Source organism: Scomber scombrus, chromosome 18 (genome assembly GCF_963691925.1).
Source record: "Scomber scombrus chromosome 18, fScoSco1.1, whole genome shotgun sequence".
Classification (NCBI taxonomy): domain Eukaryota; kingdom Metazoa; phylum Chordata; class Actinopteri; order Scombriformes; family Scombridae; genus Scomber; species Scomber scombrus.
In genome coordinates, this window is record NC_084987.1 from 20,453,027 (window position 1) to 20,473,485 (window position 20,459).

The window sequence follows — 20,459 nt, forward strand, 5'->3', positions numbered from 1 at the left end:
GGTCGCTCCGCACCTGGCTCTGTCCTAAATGCGTCTCTCGCTTCCCTCCGTCCTCAGCCGGTTCCTTACTCTCAGCTCTCTTGCCTTTACTGTAATCTGTCTTCCTCCCTCTTGTTCTTTTTTTTTTTTTCGTTGCTTTCTGTCCAACACATACTTTGTCTCTGTTTGTCTCTCTCTCTCTCTCCTACCCTACTTTTCCTCTAACATCTCTCTCCTGACCCAGCTTATCAACACATACACACACACATATCTCTCTGAGTGTGTTTTCGTCCTCTCCATGGACCTCTCCGTCCTCTCTCTCTCTCTCTCTGTCAGTAAGTGATTGAATCTCTCTCCCTCCTCATTCCCTCGTGTCCTTTTGTGTGTCTCCTTATCAAATCTCGCTGGCGGGGAAGGTCAGATAGAGAGGAATGCGCCTTCCTCCTTGTGAATTTTGGCGAGGTAAAGGGAAAGAAGGGCGAATGGATTCCATTTATTCATTTAAAAGCTGATTGCATCGCCTGCGTGACACAGATCTCGTTCAGTGCTCTCCAAACACGGCAAATCAGATCACGAGTGATTCCATTCATTTTCTTTCTCTTTTTTTTTTGTCTTAAGCTGACTTCCTTTACTTGAAGGACAGGTCACAACCCAGAAGATTATGTTTGATAATCAGCTTCTCATTATGAAACAAAAACATGTAGTAGAATATACTTTTCCTCACATGATACACGCTGTTTGACTTTATATTCAGTCACACTTTGGACTTAAAGTTGAGCCCGAATCAAAGCGTGAGCATGTGCAGCTGAACAGGCTGAAACCCTCCTGCTGTATAAAGAAGCTGCAGACTTTCTCTGATATGAATAGAAGCTTTCAGGGCATAAGAGAGATTCTTAATACAGTGGCAGCTAAAGTTACTAAAAGCTACTTTTCCGGGGAGAAGCTAAGAGACTTTGGATTAGGGGTGGAAACTATTACCCTGAAATAATATCACAATATGATAAACATATTAAAAATGATGCTGATGTTATCATGAAGAATACGATATGGCACGCACCTACTTTGGACGTACCTGGGATGCACCGCAAAGCTGTAAGAGATCAGTGTTTGCTGTAGTTAAAGGAAACTTTGCAGCAAAGCCATCCTGCACGCCTCTCCTCTCTCTTCACATCACTCCTCTTATATTTCTGTCTCTCCCACCACTGACACCCTCCTTCAGCGTCTCCATTTTCTGCCACTCAAAAACGGAGAGGAGACAGATTTATACTTCGCCTCTGCACGCAGGAATGTCGGCGGCGTCTTTTTGATGTTTCTTGGAACGGCCTGTAGTGTGGGAACGGGGGGAATGTCTCACCCGTCGCGGGTGGCGCGATGACACCGGCCCAGCGTCGAGAGTCGTAGCCAGCTCGCTCCTAACGCAGAAATCCAGAGCATTACACCAGGCGCAAAGCTTTGTCTATATTAAGACCCGGTCGCTGAGAGCAGCAGCTGGCTGTCAGGCAGACTCTCGCCCCCATACCCCCAACCCCACACTGACCACACCAAAACAGATACACCAGTGCAGGTGACGTGGAGGTGACTAAAACCCCCCTCATTCAAAAAATGACAAGACAAGAGCTCAAATATTTTAACTTGTGTGTAGATTCAGAGTAAGGTGATGAGTTTTCCTTCACTGATATAAATGAGGTAGACAAAAACACACATTTTAGGACCTGAAGCAAAGGTACCTGGCCGGATTCCATGCTGTGATTATGTGACACGCATTGTAACCGCTACCCAAGCACTCCCCTACTAACTGTTATTTTTATTTATTGATCAATCTGCCAATTCTTTTCTCAATCAGTTTTTCGGTCTATGAATGATAAAAGATAGTGGGGGGAAAAAGACTGATTCGAGTTGATGTCTTCATATAATATAATAATTATTATGAGTGTGTTTGTCAACCAACTTTTATATATAAAATGTGTCAAATTGTAAAAAAAGAAAAAAAAATCAATAATACTGATATAAAATACAGTAAAGTGGGGTATAATTGGAAGTAAGTACACTTTCAGTAGGATTCAATAAGTCTCAAGAATACAGACTACTAATAAGGAAGGTTTCATAAAATGAATTTACAGAAGTTGAATGTCATGTTTCTTTCCCAACAACATTCCAAAAACATGATACTCCAGTTTGTGACATAAAACCGTCACAGTAAAGCAGCAAATGGTCACATATGAGAAGCTGAAATCAGACAATGTTTAGATTTTTTTGCTTGATAAATTACTGAAACAATTAATTGATTATAAGAATAGTTTCAGGTTTGGTTTTCTGTGATTACAGCTCTAAATATCAGTAGTAACACTTTAAACCTCCAGACGTCTAATTTCTCCAAAGAAGCTGCAGTGTTTACCGAACTGAGCCGGAGAAGTTCTTGCATCATCACAGTTTCGTGATGTCATCTGTACAAACTGTTTTATATGACATGTTCTTTCCTTTCCGTACCTTCAGGCTACCCTCCTCTGCCGAGCAGCCTGTACTCCAGCCCCTACCTGTCCCTGGGGCACCTGGACCCTCCCTCACTCTCCCAGCACCCCCTCTACGAGTCTCACAAAGGTCAGTCTCTGTCACCCACAACACTCACAGAGAGAGAAGCGGCTAAATTTAGAGCTCGTACTCTCTCATATCCTGCACCGCATCAGTTGGGAGTAGGTTTTGTTTTAATTTTAGTGACGAGACTTGTAGGAACTGGTGGAACTGGGTCAACTCTCCAGACAGAAACGGGCGACATTTAGTCAAGAGCTGACCGATTTTGGCCTTGATTCTTTCTTCAATTCCAAGATGTAATGTATAGTAATTTTTATCTCCTCCCTGGATATAGCCGTTGTAGATCTCCTGTTGCTTCACATGTTTATTATGTTCACTTCTGCCTATGTGATGCGCTTCACTGTTATGTTGGTGTGTGCGTATGTTTTTTTTTAAACTCACGTGTTATGTTTTGTGTGTTTTTTAGAGAGTTTTTACCTGCCGGCCTCTTTGAGCCACCCCCCATCTGCTCCCCCGACCGCCCCGTCCAGCTCCACACCCCCTCAAAGGACGTCCCGAGACGGGGGCAGGGACAGGGACAGGCCTTACCGAGGGGAGAGGGAGAGAGAGCGGGACAGAGAGAGGGAGCGGGAGCGGTTGAGAGAGGAGCAACGGCCGCACAGCGTGGTGGACCTGACGCAGGACGGGAGGAGTGAGGAGGATCGCAGGACGAGGAGCGGCGACCGGGAACGAGAGAAAGAGAGGGAGAGGGAGCGGGACATGGAGAGAGAAAGCTGGTCCTTCCATCATCATCATCATCATCACCACCACCAGCAGCAGCAGCAGCAGCAGCAGCAGCATCAGCAGCAGCAGCAGCAGAAGTCACACTCCCACTCGTCCACAGTGGAGCCCAGGTCCAGACCGTCACCTACACAGCCCTTCCTCCCTCCAGGTGGGGGCGGAGGTGTGGGCAGGTTCCTCGGACCAGAAACAGACAGAGGGGGTCGGGAGGAAGAGAGTGGCTCCCGACCCCACCATAACTCTAACGCTAACTCAAACAACTCACACTCTCACTCAGACAGACAAAGGAGGAACGACTCTGTGGCCACGGCAGCTGGGACGCTCCACGTCTCCTACGCCCTTCCTCCCGCGCTACAGCCCTCCACCGCTGCTCTGCCTCAACCCCCCACGCCCAGAGATTCTATCAGAGAGCAGCGAGTCAGCGCACCGACATATGTGCCTTCTGTGGAGGTTTACGACGAGCGGGCCGGGCCTATCCAGATCGCCTCGCAGGCCCGCGACAACAAACACAGAGAAAGGGAACGGGAAAGAGAGCGCGAACGGGAACGGGACAGAGACCGGGAACGGGAGCGAGACAGAGACAGAGACAGAGACAGGGAGAGGGACAGAGACAGGGAGAGGGAGAGGGAGAGCTACAGGTTTCCTGAGAGGAGCCTGATAGAACATCCTCGACTCTCCCAGTCTGGCGATTCAGGCAATCAAAGAGAGGAAGGTTCTGTCATTTGTTCCAATGGTTCTATTGGTAAACGAGGTCAGGACGCGTCTTACTCGTCCAGTCAATCACGGTTCAGTCCAGACGCCAGGGACATGTCTAAACACTCGCTTCGATTGGGCATAGAACGGCCGGGGGCGGAGACTAAGTGGAACACCATCAGCCCAATGGCCAACTACGCCACGAGTCACATGGCTGCCCTTGCAGCCCAACACGGACACACACTCTCCTCCCCCCACAGCCAGCCGACACACACACAAATGTCCCACTCCCCTCACACAGCCCACCGGCCCAACAACCACCCCCCCCACTCCCACAGCCATTCCCCACAAACACACCCCTCCCAACACGGACACGGGCGTGCAGGTGAGGAGGGGAGTCAGAGACGCTACCTGGACCCGTCTGCGCTTTACCGACCAGGAGGGTCCAGTGGCGGGGAGCGAGGCGGGGAGCGAGGTGGGGGGGGCAGCAGCTCAGACCCCACAGAGGTTTCAGCCATGCAGAGTCTGATTAAATACAGTGGAAACTTCGCTGCCGAAGGTCCCGGATCCTCCAGGCTCGCCGCAGACAACCGAGGGCCCTTCGGCGGTCTAGGTAGCATCAGAATGGACGCTGAAGGAGAGAGAGAGAGAGAAAAGGAAAGAGAGCGGGAGAGAGAAAGAGAGAGGGAGAGAGACAGGGAAAGGTTAGCGGTAGGGTCAGGCGGGTCCGGGGCGTTGAGGGTGCCCCCGCAGCTGAAGAGAGAGCAGGAGCGGCCGGACAGCGCCCGCTCGTTCGGTCGGGAGGGGGAGGGCGAGGTGCGCCACCCTCCGGTCGGCATCGCCGTGGCCGTGGCCCGGCAGAGAGACAGCAGCAGCACCAGCAAACAGAACAGCGGACCCTCAGACACACAGAGACCCCTGCTGCAAACTGCTATTAAAGGTAATGATGTCTTTTATATCAGACACACGCTTCATCACTTCAGAAGTACAGTTTAGTCTCGCTGCTCTCTATCACTATCTTGTTTTCTGTGAGTCATTCCTGCATGTATGAAAACAACACATTTTCATCTGCTGTAAGTTTGAAACGCTTGAGTTCACAGCTGATCACTCAAGTCATATTTTATAGTTTGTGGAAAGTTAGCTCGAGTGTATTTTTTCCAAAGTATTTTCTTCCGGCGATCCACTGTTGCGTTCCTCATCTCTCCCTCTGCATCTCACCGCAGATTCTCCTTTAGTTAAACCAGCCAAGAGCAAATGATTCTTCATTTGGGTTTCCATGAATAATGAACGATTCATTTATTTCAGATCAGAGTCATATTTCCTCAGCCCTTTTTGACTTTGAGGCGCTCATGCGTGTAACGTGATTGGAATGGTAAAAACAACTTCTCACCCCCCCCCCCCTAAAATCGCTAATTATGTCACGGGATTTATTTTGTTTTAAAGGCTTCTTTTGGCGAGTCTGTGGGCTCTCTGCGCTGCATAGCAATTCCTGCCATAGTGTGCTCTATTCATGCACATCAAGGTCATTCAGCTACAGTGCTCCCTCTCTATTCCTCTGTCTTTCTCCTTGTTTCTGTCTCTCCCTCACTGTCTCTCCTCTTTTCTTTCTCTGCTCCAAGCCTTTTCTCTGTCCTCCCACAGCTCAGCCCCCCCCCCCCCTCTCTCTCTCTCTCTCTGTCTCTTGCTCTTTTCATTTGGCTGAATGTCTCTCTCCTTCCCCACCCTTCCTTTCCTCTCTGAGAAGGTCTTTGTAGAGGCACCTCCCTCCTTGTCTCACCTCAGGCCCCCTGCTCTTTCTCCTCCACTCTTTTCTTCAGCCTTCGCCCCCCCCCCCCCCACCACCACCTCACCACCTCCACCTCCACCCTCTCTGCATTGAACATGTCATTACAGAGTGCAGCTAAAAGCTACAAACAAGCCTTGAATTACAATAAGACCATGGGTGCGTTGCTAAGCAATGATCAGTCTTGAGAGTGACGGACTGTGTTAATGTGTGTGTGTTTGAGAGGAATATGAGGGATTGTGTGTGTGTTTGTGGGGTACAGTAGATGTTTGAGTGTGCGTGTACGTGCGCTCCAGTCGGGGGCGTTTATTCATTTCCTTGCTCGAGCAGAGTGATTGGTCTGATAGTCTAACAGTCCCTCGCTCCAGCAGCTCTAAATAAACAGCAGAGGGTTTACACAGAAAACACAAACAGACGGAGAGAAGCAGCAAGAGTTTGGGGAGGGGACGGGCTGACGATAAGAAACATGGACATAGATCGATAGGTTGATAAACGGGAAAAGTGAGGTATGGCAGGAAGTAAAGAAGTGGAAAGAGAGTGTGAGATGGAGGGAATACCAGCGATGGAGGAGTGGAGAGACGAGGAGAAAGAGGGGGCGTGCAACGCTAATCGCTGGCTTTCTGATGCATAGAGGATAGCATGTGGGACAGGCTCCCTGTAACCTTGGTAACAGTCTTGAAACCTCTCCTGCGGAGCATGTCAGGGATTGTTAAAGTCTCTTGTCCCTTTACGGGCTCCACACACACACACACACGCAAACACACTCACACTTCTAGCGCAGAACTGAAGGGTTCAGCACACTTGTATAAAACCTCTCTCTCCATCTCTGCTGCTCGGGGACCTTCAGTCAGCGTTGATGAGATGGAAGAGGGTTAACAGGAGAGAGCACGAAGAGGAGATCCTCATGTTTATTCTGGATTGCTTCAAGGAGTGAGGGGCATCGCCTGGTTCAGTGCTGCTGCTTTCCTCCTTTTTTTCCCCTGCTCTAAATCTGTCTTTGGCCGTTGGCCGTCATAGTAAGCAGGATGGTTTAAGTCTGTGTGTGTGTATAGTAAGGCAGTAGTGGTATGTTCACACATCTCCTGTGGCACTAGACTAATAACTGATAAGAGCTGACACTCAGAGTGAGAGCTGTCACTCCATTTGTGTGTGTGTATTTGTACAGTGTGTGCACACACTGTGCGTTCAGGCTGTGGCCCAACATCATATTTTTAGCTTCTCTCTCTCTCGTTTTGACACGCTCTGTTGTGTCACCATTATATAGCCAGTGTCACCTTGTCTTCTCCCCCTCTCTCCTCTGCTGTCATCCATTTTTCTCTCTCTTTTCACCCCACCTACCTTCCAGCTTCCACTTACCTCCAGTCCCTACCAGTTTATACTCATTCCTCTAAAGTGTATTAACATGTGGCTTCAGGGTTCAAACATCTTCAGGAACTTCAGTGATGCAGCTACTAAACAAATGTATTTATTACTGTTTTTTTTTTCTCTCTTCCCTTTCTACCTGAACCTGTCTCGCCTGCTCCTCCTCTGTCCCACTCATAGATGAGGAGCGAGGTGAGGATCGTGCGCGCCACCATGAAGACAGACTGCTTGCAGGCCGGCTCGAACGTGAGCAGGAGAAAGTGCTCAGGTGGGGGATCGAGGCTGAGGCAAAGGCATCTATTATTAATCATCTATTATCTATTTATGAAATCTATAAAAATGCATCTGGGGTTCTTCCAGAGAGTCCAAGGAGCTGGCAGAGTTTACCCAGATGCACCCTGCCCCACTCTCTAGCGGCCTGACACCCAGTATGATGACACCCAGCCTCATGACCCCCAACCTTATGGTGACAGGAGGGGCTGCCCTGGCAGGGGCGGGACGCTGGCCTCCCGACCCTTCAACTCTGACCTCTCACCATTGGATGCCCCGGCCTGGAGCCCCTCCAGTCTGGCTCTCCAGCTCACCATACAGTACGTGGACACACATATAATTTAAAAAGCTGCTGTTTCATATGAGTCAGATGTGTACAGATGCAGGAATTGTAATACAGTGAATGTGTCAGTGCCTTTTTTTTTTTTTGCCCTCTTATCAACTGAGTTATCAAACCTGCTGCGAAAAACAGACACTCAGCCAGATTAAAACACCAGCACATGGCACGCTCACAAAATCCTACATGCGCCCACGCGACCTCTTCTGATTGGTGCAGCAGGAAAGGGAGGCGCCCGCTGTCCATCCAGTGGTTCGTCCGGCCTCCAGGGGTCGAGTGCCACAGACATTCCTGAACTTTGCAGGACATTCCAGACCTGCTCCTCCTGCGCTCGCCTCCAGAAATAACAGCAACAGCACACACACACACATACTCAAATACTTTTGTAAGTTTACACATAACATCTGAAAACATGGAGACACCACCACACGCACGCACACACAGAGCTGCTCGAGGGCCAGTTCTGTCTAGACACTGAGGGCAAAGAAAACTCTCAGAAAAAGCTGATGTAACTTTTTTTTTTCACATTATTCCTCCATCATTGGTATAAATACTGGATGAAGAATGATACTGAGTAAATGTTAGTTTTAGCCTAGCTGAGGAAATGTTTTCATACTTTTTCACCCATTTCCTACCCACACCCCTTTCTTTGAATTCCTACCCCCGCTCCCATTCAGGCCTTGGTCCTTCTTCAATGCACCAGACCCTCCCCCATGGCTACCCACCCTCTCTGCCAGGCTCCATACCCCCTCCCTACCAGTTTGCCAGGGACCCACAGTCTGGACAGCTAATAGTCATCCCTACTGAACACCTGCCACACTACGGTATGACATCCTCTCTCAGTGTGTGTGTGTGTGTGTGTGTGTGTGTGTGTGTGTGTGTGTGTGTGTGTGTGTGTGTGTGTGTGTGTGTGTGTGTGTGTGTGTGTGTGTGTGTGTGTGTGTGTGTGTGTGTGTGTGTGTGTGTGTGTGTGTGTGTGTGTGTGTGTGTGTGTGGCCATGGTAGCAATGTTGATTTTATGACTTATAAAAGTACTTTCTGATGGGTTAGAACAAAAAAAATCATACCATGTTCATTTAGAGACAGATGTTAATATTAGTAATTACTGTAAACAAGTAACGCCAACAATATTGTAAGCCAACAATATTGTCAGCTGCCATATGGTGCTGTGAAGTGTGTGCCAGTGGTTTTTTTGCTCGACAGTACAAACATGAAGAGGGCGCTGTGATGCACTTTTACCATGATCATCCTCTCCTTTTTAAAGAGTAAACAAACACATGTGAAGCGTTCCAGGAGAGGGGCGGGTGATGATAAAAGTAGAAATGTCCTGACAGGGAAATGTAGTGGTTTATGGGAAATGTAGTGTTTATTTTTAGAAATGGAGCACTAACAGTACTGTCAACATGGCTTCATTTCTTTTATCTTTTAATACAATAAACATGATGAATGGATTTTTAAGTTGTCTGTCTACCCCCTCCCCCACTCCCACATCGCTCTGCAGCAGGTGATGTGCTGGAGCGCGGAGCCCCGGTGTGGTCGGGGATGTACGGTACAGGCAGCTCGCTGCAGCACGCAGCCCAGCTCCAGCTCCTCTCCCAGCAGCAGATGCTCCGACAACAGGAGCTGCTCATGATCCAGCAGCACACAGCGCAGGTCCTGGAGCTGCAGAGGAACGCACAGCTAGTCGTAAGTGGCATTTGTGTCATTACACGCATCAGTAACAAAACCTACATTCAAAGACATTTACTTACATACATATACACAATGAAGTATTGTGTGTGTATATATGCCTACATATTCACTCACAAATATAAAACGCAGCAGTGCCGAAGCCACAAAGCAACATGTGGTGAGCAGTGTGAGACTTTTCTGTGCATGATATTAGTGTCACATCACATCAAGACAGCGGTGAGACAAATACTTTCATATCACATACACACATAAACTCGAAAACAGGGGTGAAGAGCTGCTGTTAAAGGATACGGTGGATACTCTGTAATTTTTACTGTCAACAAATCCAATGAAAAAACAATAATGTGTCCACATTGCAATAGTTTCTGGCTCCCCTGCTGTCTGTGGCTCTCAGCCCCAAAACCATATTTCCTACTATGGTTGTAATTCTTTCAAAACACAAATAGTTTCTTCTTTTTTTTTAAGGCTCTGTAATTTCCTGACAGCGGGCGCTGTAGCTTTTAGTAAACATGGTTTAAAAAGGAGTAAATGGTACATTTGTTGGAATATTTTCAGCTGCAGATTAATACGCATTTGCAGGACAGTGTTTTTGGGATTGAGTCACAATAAACTGAAGCTCCTGTGTTCCTGCTATTGAAGGAAGCTTTCAGCCAGAACAACAGTGTCGCTCACTGATGTGTTTTTATTTATTTTTGGACAACAGTGGAGCTCTATGGCTGAAAGGAAAGAAGTAATCAAGCTTCGGTTACACAGTTCATTGTTTTTGTCTTTTCATAATAAGAAAAATATCCAATGTCACCCGACTCGGACAGTACACATAACCAAGAGGCGGTTATATAAGATGATCTACACTCTGCACACATTTTTACAACAAAAATAAAGTTGAAGAACACATTCAGCAGCCTGCAGCTACAGGAGAATGCAGTCATGAAAATCTGAACTATGCAGGCACACACTAATATTTAATCCCCTGAAGCTCAGTCTGTCAAATACTACACAGCAAATACAAGCCCCCCCTTCTCTGCTGTGTTTCAGGAGCGTTTGAAGGCCAGCGAGCACCGGTCGGAGATAGAAGACAAAGCAGACAAGCGGAACGCCGACCCCAAACCCCGCCCCTCCTCCATATCTTCCCCGTCTCCCTCGCCCGTCCTGCACCCTCGCAAGCCTCCCCCTTCGTCTCGCTCGCCAACCCCCTCTACGTCCTCCCTCACCCCGCTGCCTCCGCTCCCCTCGCCGGTGACCACGCTCAAGTCAGAGGAGGGGGCGCAGAGAACGTTGTCTCACCCACCGACGCCCCTGCCTCACCCGCCATCCCCCCGCTCAGCCTCGCCGCCCCCGTCCTCGCCGCGGCGGCCTAAACAGGAGGCGGCCGAGGAGGGGGAGGTGGTGGGGAGGAGGGAGCAGAGAGAGGGGCAGAAGCCGGCCTCTGCGCCCTTTCAAGGCCTCTACTCTGGTGAGTTTCGAAGATTTACGATGCGTTGAAAAGTCTGTATTGTTCTGAACACCTGTGTCTTGTAGGATGTTTGAGCTCACCTCTTAAATGAGCTTCACTGAAATAACATGATGGTGTGTAGATAAGGAATGTCTAATTGGAATCTTTCTATTTTTACTCCACTTCTATGACAGATGTCCCTCCAGGTTACCCTTACCAGTCCATCACTGCCCCATTCGGCTCACCTTTCCCTCCGTATCACATCCCAACACCCACAGCGGCAAACACTGAAGTCGTCCCGCCTCATCGCTCCCGATCTCCGGCCTCTCCTGTCCCTTTACCGTCAGCCCACCTCCATTCAAGGCTGCTGGACGCAGACATCAAGCCACAGAAACTCGAGGCATCAAAGACGGGGTCTTTCCTCAAACAGGAACCCGGCTTGGAACAGCATCAGCTGGACATGACGCCAGAACCTCTGGGTCCTCTTCGTCGGAGCCACAGCCCAGTCCGAACCAGCCAGGACAGAGAGGAAGACAGGGAAGCCCAGAAGCCTCAGCCGCTAGCTCTGCACGCGCCCAGTCCTCCACCACAGCAAGGCAAGAGACTGGAAGAAGTCAGAAAGGATGAGAAGGAAGGAGGGCAAATCAAAATGGAAGTGTCATCTTACTCATGTCAGGCAGCGTATCCTCTCCCTCCTCCACTGGCAGGAGCCGAGCCGAAAGCAGAGGTCATCAAGGAACCGGAGCGAACGCGATACCCATCATGCATCATTACAGACTCTGACAGCCAGGAATCAGCTCCGATGTGTGGGTCACTCGAGCAAGCCGCCAGCGTGCTCTGTGAACCACCACGGTCAGACACTCCAATACGCTCACACACTCCCAACCAGAAAGAAATCGCCACCGAAACTCCCGTTTACCCTCCCTCCTCCGACTCTCCGCTCCCACTTCTCATTGGTCCTGAGGATCCCATGGCAGGGATGCTCGCCCTGTTGACAGCCAGCGAGATGGCTCAGGCCGGCCGCCGCAGCCCGCCCGCCCCAACGCTCATACCGCAGACCGAAGACCTTCCTTTGGGTGCAGACTGCTACAGCGCCGGACCCCTGGAGATGGTGGCGTTGGAGGGGATGGCACTGCTCAGCCAGATGGCCCAGCGAGAGAGAGAGAGCATCAGCCTGGAGCAAGGTGAGAGGAGAGCTGAGAAAGTGAGAGATTAGAGAAAAATAATTTTTTTTTAATGTTCCTCTAATGTTTTAATATTCTCTGTATCACACCCAGATTTGGCATTAGAGGGTCTGGATTGTCTTCTTGAAGCAAGTAGACAAATTCTGTTGGAGGCCATAGAGAAACAATCCCACATTGATCTGCCCAGAACGCTGGACCCCAACAAGAAGTACAGCTGGAGGCAGAGGAAGGAGGAGCCGGTAAGATGAAGAAAAATGTTGCGGTCATTGAGGGTTTGCGAGACGTTGTGACAGAGTTCTCACTTGTTTTTCTGTACCCGTTTGTCTCCCCTCCCAGCAACTGTTCAGTAAAATGTCTCTGGACGTGTTGGACGCAGTGGAAGTGGAATACCGCGTTAGCCTGGCCGAGCTGCAGAAGACATATAAGGAGAAGCAGAGAGAGATGAGCAAGCTGCAGAGACGCAGAGACAAGCGGTGAGTGTTTTTCCATACGCTGTCAGCATGAATGCAGGCACACACACACGATAAATCTCCACCCCAGACACACACACACACACCTATAACTCTTTTATGCTTCTGTCAGTGAGCGGCAGCAGCAGGAGGATGAGAGGCGGAGTCTGACCCGACGGGGCAGAGGACGACCCAGAAAGAGGAAACACTTGGCCACGCCTCCCAAACTGGACAGCAGGCCTGGAAAGTGAGTGTTTTTGTTTAATTGTGCAGCTTTTTCTAGACGCATCTTCAGTTTGTTTTAGTTATGAAGTGCAAATATTATCATGTTTTAGGGTGGGTAGGACGGTGCAATACTCTGAGGATTCTGAAGCTGGCGAAGGGCAGAGGAAGAAGTTTCGGGTGTCCAGAGAAGAAGAGGAGACAGAGGTGGGAAGTGGAGGAGTGAAGATGAAAAAGAAGAAAAAGAAAAAGAAGAGCTGGAACGACCAGGAGCCGTCCACGAGTCACCCTCTGGAGGTAAGTCACTTGGAAGTTGTTTTTGATTTTGGCAGTTGTGTTGCGCCACTGTTGCGATTGATTAATGGAGCGTTTTTCTGTTTTCTGTGGTGCTCTCAGGTGTTGAAGGCGAAGCGCGGCCACGTGTGCGAACAGGAGCAGCTGGCGTCGGACTTGGACAGGGCGCTCTCGCTCTCGCAGCTCAGCTCGCTCGGCACGCCTCACAAGCTCAGCTCCAACTCGAAGGCGGACCGGCCGAAGGGCAAGTCCGCCGAGAGTCGGATGAAGGAGCGAGGCGTCCACTCGTCCGCCAAAGGTGGGAAACACAAGATGGCCGCCAAGGCTTCGGCTTCAGAGACCGTGCGGAAGGTGAAAGGTCAGAAGAAGGCCTCTTTGTTCTCTCCCATGAGATCAGAGCTCAGCAGCTGCTCCAACAGTGAGTACTTGGAGATAAAACACACAGCTGGTTCATGTCTCTTATGTGTTCAGATAAGAACTAATAGAGTCCAAGTAACGTTTTCAGACATCAAAACAGTCTGAGCTTTTATATGAATCACAATCACAGTTGCAGGTGATGCATACATTTACATTCAAAGTGAGTTAGGCCCATTAAAGATGTGATAAGTGTGGCAATATTCTTTATGATTCTTAAGCAGGTAAGTTTATTTTAGTGGTTTTATCTTGTGAGGCAGCTGGATTCAGCAACATCATGAGATCATGCGAGAATTCATATTGTCAGGCCTCAAGTTATGCATTAATCCAGCTGCTTCACAAGTTAAGATGGTTCGTCCAATCACTTGCCAAGTGCCTGTCCTTTTCTAAACAGTTCCCAAAGACGACTTTTCAGATGGTTCTGTGTAACAAACCATCTGGAGTGTCAGGTTAATAGTAGTTTGACTAAGTGGACCATTTTTTTTCTATTGTCAACAAATCCCGTGAAAAGACCCAAACCAACAATGAATTAATTGTCTGTGCAGCCAAAGTCTGATATATCTCAATTCTTTGCAGTGTAGAGCTCCACTGTTCTCAAAAAATATAAAAGAAACATGAGTGCGCCACAGTGCTGCACTGTGTGATACAGACATGAACATAGAGACTGTAGTGTATCTTGTCCCAAATACATCATCCTGCTGACTTACTCACTATAAATGTGTATTTATCCGCCGCTGAATATAGATCCCAATAAATGCACGTTTTACTGTAATGCACAATGGCTTAAAGCTGCAGCGGCCAGATGTTACATTACTAACTCTGACCTACATATTTGTGACCTGTTTTAAAGACTTTTCAGTTGGAAAACACATTTTCAGTTTGTGAGAACATAAAGACTAATACCAGCCTTATCCTTTAAAAGGGATTATTATTGTTAGCGCCATAGTAGACTATCCCACATTGAATACTTTTATTTCATTTTTCGAGGGTCTTTATTCATGTATCTATCACCTGAGGACAAGTCTTAGACTCTGGTATGTTTCTTTAAACCAAACCTTGCATGTGCTCTATCCTCCTGAGATCTGCATATTAGATGGGCTTGGCAGGATTATACACTTGCTGCAGGGTATTGGTTGAACACTTAATCATTGGCCCATTGTTTAAGGCTCGAACCCATCATGTCATCCAGTTTTGTTCAAAATATCACATTAATTCAGTTTCAAGTTTGCAGATTCCTCCAGCTTGCCATGTTGGGGTCAAACAGGGATCTTTCTTTCATGAATCATTAACCACACTCTCTCTGCACCAGACTCCGATTCAGAGGAGCACAATTCTGCTCGAGGGGGCTGGCCCCCTCTCTCAGGGACACGTTCCCACGGCAACCTGACCAGGAAGAGGCGGTCCGCGTCGTCGCCGACATCCCTGCTTTCCAGTCAGAAGTCTCAGAAGAAGAAACACAAGCACTTATCCCTGCTGCTGGAGGAAGCGGGCCTCAGCTCCTCCGACGACTCCTTCGACCAAGGTTACTGACCAAATCTTACAGCCCCTCGCTGTCCAGTCAGGCCCTACTGTGTCTTTGAGCCTCGTCACACAGCTTGTGTCTTTGATTGCTTTTCGCTAGGGCAGCTATTTTCAGACTGTGCTTTAGCTTGACCATCCCTACCTCTCTTGCTGCTGGCTTCTCTGCAAAGTTGCCTTTTGTTTTTTAAAGAAAAAGAAAAAAAAAAAAAGTTGAAATATTTCTATGGTGTTTTTTTATTGCCTGGATTGCAAACCGTTTTTTGTAGCATTTGTACATTGAAAAATTGTGTGAATTGTGAGATTTTTTCATAAAGTTGTATTGCCGTTTTGGTACCTATAAGCTTTATTAAAGGTGTTGATTTGATTGGTACAGAAAGCGAAGCGCTGTGGTCCTTGTGTCTGCTTCATCTGTCTGTCCGTCTCTGTCAGTCTGTCCAGCTGCCACTGCACCTCACACATCATTTAGAGTGCTCTGTTCCTCAAATATCCCATCAGCTGGAGAAAAAAAACCCAAAAAAAACACTGATCAGCTTCAGGCTTACATTTGGGAAACATTGTAGAAGATGAGTTGAGAGCACACAGAGCTTAATCTGATTGGACAGATGAGAATAAGTTTAAACGGTCTTAACAAAGAATTGAATGATAGTTGGCTCATTTTCAAATTTTTCTCAAGATGGTTAGTTACATTTGCATCCGACTAAATATTTATTGATGATGTGGTGGTTGATGATGTGTTACTACTCTATTCTAAACATGGCACAGTGGGTGATCGCATTATAGACATTTGGGATATTTGGACAATAGAGCTCCTCCTGTGTGTCTACTAAACCTTCAAATAACCCTTTTCCCTTTTACGTTGCTCTCTCAGACACCTTGCTCTGTCCTCTCACCTTTCCCTCCTCACCTTTGACCCCCTTCCTCCCTTCCCCTCCCGTCCTACCCATGATGCTTTGAGTGTCTCTCAGCCTGTTCCGTGTGCTTGTGCCGCTGCTGCTGCGACATTACAGAAGCTTGGCAAGGACTAGCGCAGCCTTGAGCCTATGCTACCTCGCTACGGCTAGTCTAAGCTACGGCTAAAGCGTTGCTAAAGCTAGACTGCTAAGGCCAGGCTGTGCTCTCGCCACCGCGCTGCCCCGCCCTGCCTGAGGCCACACCCCTGTCACCTGCTCTGTAAGTAGGAAGTGCCCCTCTTTTTTTTTTTTTGATTGACCGCTAACATGGACTATGCTGAAATTGAACTTTATACACAGAACATTAACGTATTTAGCTGTTTTTCTTTCTTATTTTTTCTTTTAGTTTTTGTACTTTTTCCACTCACAAATTAAAGCATTTTAACAGTATCCATGGTTACCCTCACTTTCCCTGCGTAATGTCTCCTGGAAGTTTAAGAAGGGAGACTTTTTTTTCAGTGCTCGGCTGGGACAGTTGAGAGTTGTAACCATGGTTACTCAAACTTCATATGACCATTATACCAAGGGGCCTCACAGGGCTGTCCTCTCAGTGCCTGCCTGTTGTACCGTCTGCCTGCTGCTGTTAACACAGTGGATTCACAGTACCACAAACGCACCAGATCTGGCTCCTTATAGACTGACATTTGTAAATGTGTATTTTATTCTGAAAATCTTCTCCTGCACTCAGTGGTGTGGTTGGATGTTCTTTCTACTGTTGTTGCAGTCAAATAAGCCACATAAAAAGTTGTTTTGGTTAAAGATCAACTTGACATAATCTCTTACTCTTTAAAATCAAATTTTAAAAAAACAATAGAAATCTTCATAAACACACACTACTAACAGCTAATTTTATGGCTGATATTTAACACTTTAATGTTCATGCACTAAAAAAATGAAAAAAAAAATTCTCTCTGTGGTGCTTGGCGGTTGAAGAAACCTGGTACTTTGCATCCACCCTCAATGTTAACACTCCTAACCCCTGAGGAGACGCTCCTCCTGTTCATCTGTTGGACCTAACTGCTAACTACCAGCAACACACAGCTAACCAGCAGTATGCTACAGTCTTTATGTGTGTGTGTGTGTTTGTGTGTGTGTGTGTCGCTGCCTTTTTGTGTGCTCCACTGGCCTGTCAGAGTTAGAGGAAGAAGTGGATCCCTGCAGTTTTTCCACTTTTCGCTCTCCATCACATCCTCTGAAAGGTTTTTAAATAATAAATTATATCTGAGTCAGAGTTTCAGCTCATACAGTCTGTGTGTGCGTGTGCGTCTCACATGCATGTATGCTGTAAATCGCAATTTTTCTTGCTGTATCTTGCTTACTCAGCGTTACAGGCTGCAGTGGTTTGGACAGTGTCACTATCCTCTTTCTGCTGTTGTTAATGATCAGCCTGTGTGTGTGTATCTGGGTACTCGTGTAGACAACCAGTTATTGTAAGGTCTTATGCTGAAGGGCTTAATTCAACCTCAGTAACTAGCGTCTTGTCTTGATGGATTTTCTTTTGTTACTTCATCTCCTCTGTGCTGCACTCCGTGTCAGTAGAAACAATAGAAAGTGATTTGACCTTTGGCCCAGACCTGCGCTGCTGCCACATTTGTCTCTGAGCTGAAAACTCTTTTGTGTTAAACAGAAACCTCTGAGGACGATGATGAGGATGAAGACAACGAGGAGGAGTCCGATTCGGAGGACGGTGGCTGCGAGGAGAGCGGTCTGGGTATGTTGGCCAGGTTTGCGGCTAGTGCGCTCCCTGTCAGCTCTGCACCTTTGAGCCTCCTCCATGACGGCAAACACCGCAGCAGGCAAAGCACTCTGGGTAAAAAACACAGCAGACACGGCAACAACACAAACATAAATCTCTATTCTCTATATTTACGTTCCAGCAAATGCAGCCGGTTCTGCTCAAACTCTGCTTTACTGATTTCACAGGTTCCCCTGACAGCGATTTTTGTGGTTGAGCAGGTTCAGAATTATGTTATTGATTCATTGTTAAATATTAATTCATTTGTAATTGTCACATCAGGGTGCATGTAATGATTCAGTCTTGAATTATGTATTAGTCTCAAATTGATCAATATTCCTATTCACAGAGTTATTGATTTCAGAGAATCTAACACCTTAGTTTATTACAGGCTTCATGTTTACGGGAGGATATGTGTTTGTGAGTTGTTACATCGTGTGACTCTCTCCTCCTCTCTTTCTCCAGGTTCGTCAGAGTGCGAGTGGTCAGACTCTGGCTCGGACCTGCGGCTGAGAAAGTTCCCGTCTCTGCTGCACGGCAAACGCTCGGCCCCTGAGCTCCCTTTGTTGCCCCCAGCAACCCGCCGCATCGACCAGACCAGCCCCACCAAGCGAGATGAAACGCTGCCGGTCAAACAAAAGCCTCTGACCAAACCGCGCCCCTCTCCCCGGTCGCCTCGGAGATTCAGCTTCGACCTCGCCAGCAGCTCCGGGTTCGGGGGCTTCAGCGAAGACGAGGGCTGGAACCGACGACGCAGCGAGAGGATATTCCTCCACGACGCCACCACCTCAGCCAGTCAGATGCCCGTGTCAACCTCTGCTTCCACCAGTCAGAGCTCCACCTCCTCTTCCTCCTCCTCCTCCAGCTCAGCCCCTCCTCTCACCCCAAAGCCCACCTCTAGACCCAAACCCACTCCGCCCAGCAGAGAGGTGAAAGATTTGGTGAAAGTAAGTCAATAATTCATCGGGTTGTTATTCACCAACTGAGACCAGCCTGAAAAACAAAAGAGGCTCTGGCCCCTTTTTTTTCTCCCTCATCTTCCTTTTCTTTTATGTCATCGTTTTACTCCTCTCCTCCTCCTTCAGACTTTGCTTCCCTCACATGCTTTTGTCTCCCTTGACACCTCTGTCTGTGTGTGTGAGAGTGTGTGTTTAAGTGTGTGTGTCAGAGTGCCAGCAGGGTTTCCCAGTACTTCAGTCACTGCAGCACTCCCCTGCTGACTGTGTCGTGTTGCTGACAAGAAAGGACAACTGCAGGCCGCCTGGCAGCATCCCACCCTCTGTGTGTGTGTGTGTGTGTGTGTGTGTGTGTGTGTGTGTGTGTGTGTGTGTGTGTGTGTGTGTGTGTGTGTGTGTGTGTGTGTGTGTGTGTGTGTGTGTGTGTGTGTGTGTGTGTGTGTGTGTGTGTGTGTGTGTGTGTGTGTGTGTGTGTGTGTGTGTGTGTGTGTAGATGTAAATCTGTCCAGCAGATCCTCAGTGCCATCATTCCTTCATTCATATGCATGTTTTAACTCTGTGTTGTGACTTTTTTTAACCAGAAAAAGAAGCTGAAGGACTCTCCTCTGCCTGTGAGCCCGTCCACTCTGTGCAGTCCAATCACAGACAGCCCCGTGTCTCTGAGCCTTAGCCCGGCACGCAAGAGCCAACCGAAAGCCAAGACCAAGGCCAGAGAGGTCAGTGGGATGATGGATGAGGTGCAAAGTCATTATCGATGTAAACTTAATTATCCTGGCAAGGACAAAACCAGAACATTTTAGTTATTAAGCATAAATGTGCACACACACTCTATACTTTCTAGACCACACAAACACACACAGACAGACGTGCACACACACAGTAACAATATGTTCCAAGAAAGAGGTTGCATTGCTTGTCTTGTAACATTTTTGTTTGGTCACTGAGAGAAAAAAGGAAACCTCATGTATTGTGCTGTTCATCTGCCACCACGCAGAGCTATCGAGAGTTTGTTTTGGAAACACTAAAGTTAGCTGAAGTGTTTTATTTGGGCTGTTTGTGGTGGTGGGTGAGACGTGTGTGTCAGCAGAAATAATTGTGTACTCACCCGCATAATTGTAATTTGTTAGTTTCACTTTCCAAAAGGTTCATTTAGTGAACCCGTCACCTATAAGCCTGGTAGTTTTGTTGGCTGACAGTTATACCTTGAAAAAAGTCAAGTTCAGTCCACATTTAGATGTTTGTGAGACAGATGTTACTCATTGATTTTTACAAAACATCTGCATTTTTGAGGAAAGCAACATTCAAAATGAAAGCTCTCGCGTGCGTTCTTGCAGCCTTCCAGGGGAGCGGTGAGCCGTCTGATGGAGAGCATGGCGGCGGACGAAGATTTTGAGCCCAACCAGGACAGCAGCTTCAGCGAAGACGAGCTCCTCCCGCCGCGCAGCAACAGCGTATCGGAGAGGTCCTCGACACCTGGTCAGTACACGCAGACACTGCTTACCACCCAGAGCTCACACGCTGATTAAAGAAGTGCATATTTATGAACTGCTCGCATGTGGTGTTGCTTTCAGCTCCAGTGCAGTGTGTGCTGGATAAAGACTCTCTGGTGGACGGACTCAGAGTTTTGATCCCGATGGACGACCAGCTTCTGTACGCGGGACATGTGAACACTGTACACTCACCTGACATGTGAGTACACACGAGCAGATATGTAAACTTTAGGATGTACAAAATGTAATGCAAGTGTGTGTTTTCACTACTAAAGGTGGCTGGGTGCAGTGATTTCCTGCAGGAAGTCACTGCACACGGCCAAGAAATAGTCCAACTCATAGCACCCAGAAAAACCACTAAAAAGTTGTTGTTTTTACACAATGGGT

The 20,459-nt window shown here is 47.9% G+C and overlaps 1 protein-coding gene across 1 annotated transcript in view; it reads left to right on the plus strand.

The window, feature by feature from the left end:
- The window catches only part of tnrc18 (trinucleotide repeat containing 18), a 49,690-nt gene that overhangs the window by 15,875 nt on the left and 13,356 nt on the right, over positions 1-20,459 (plus strand). The window contains exons 4-22 of the mRNA XM_062438294.1: positions 2,473-2,577; positions 2,975-4,921; positions 7,307-7,394; positions 7,487-7,716; positions 8,411-8,557; positions 9,235-9,419; positions 10,461-10,878; positions 11,052-12,041; positions 12,135-12,280; positions 12,378-12,514; positions 12,624-12,737; positions 12,826-13,009; positions 13,109-13,424; positions 14,730-14,942; positions 17,519-17,701; positions 18,092-18,573; positions 19,164-19,298; positions 19,917-20,058; positions 20,154-20,271. Of these exons, the coding sequence (XP_062294278.1) occupies positions 2,473-2,577; positions 2,975-4,921; positions 7,307-7,394; positions 7,487-7,716; positions 8,411-8,557; positions 9,235-9,419; positions 10,461-10,878; positions 11,052-12,041; positions 12,135-12,280; positions 12,378-12,514; positions 12,624-12,737; positions 12,826-13,009; positions 13,109-13,424; positions 14,730-14,942; positions 17,519-17,701; positions 18,092-18,573; positions 19,164-19,298; positions 19,917-20,058; positions 20,154-20,271 (6,280 nt within the window). The remainder of the gene's footprint in view (positions 1-2,472; positions 2,578-2,974; positions 4,922-7,306; positions 7,395-7,486; positions 7,717-8,410; positions 8,558-9,234; positions 9,420-10,460; positions 10,879-11,051; positions 12,042-12,134; positions 12,281-12,377; positions 12,515-12,623; positions 12,738-12,825; positions 13,010-13,108; positions 13,425-14,729; positions 14,943-17,518; positions 17,702-18,091; positions 18,574-19,163; positions 19,299-19,916; positions 20,059-20,153; positions 20,272-20,459) is intronic.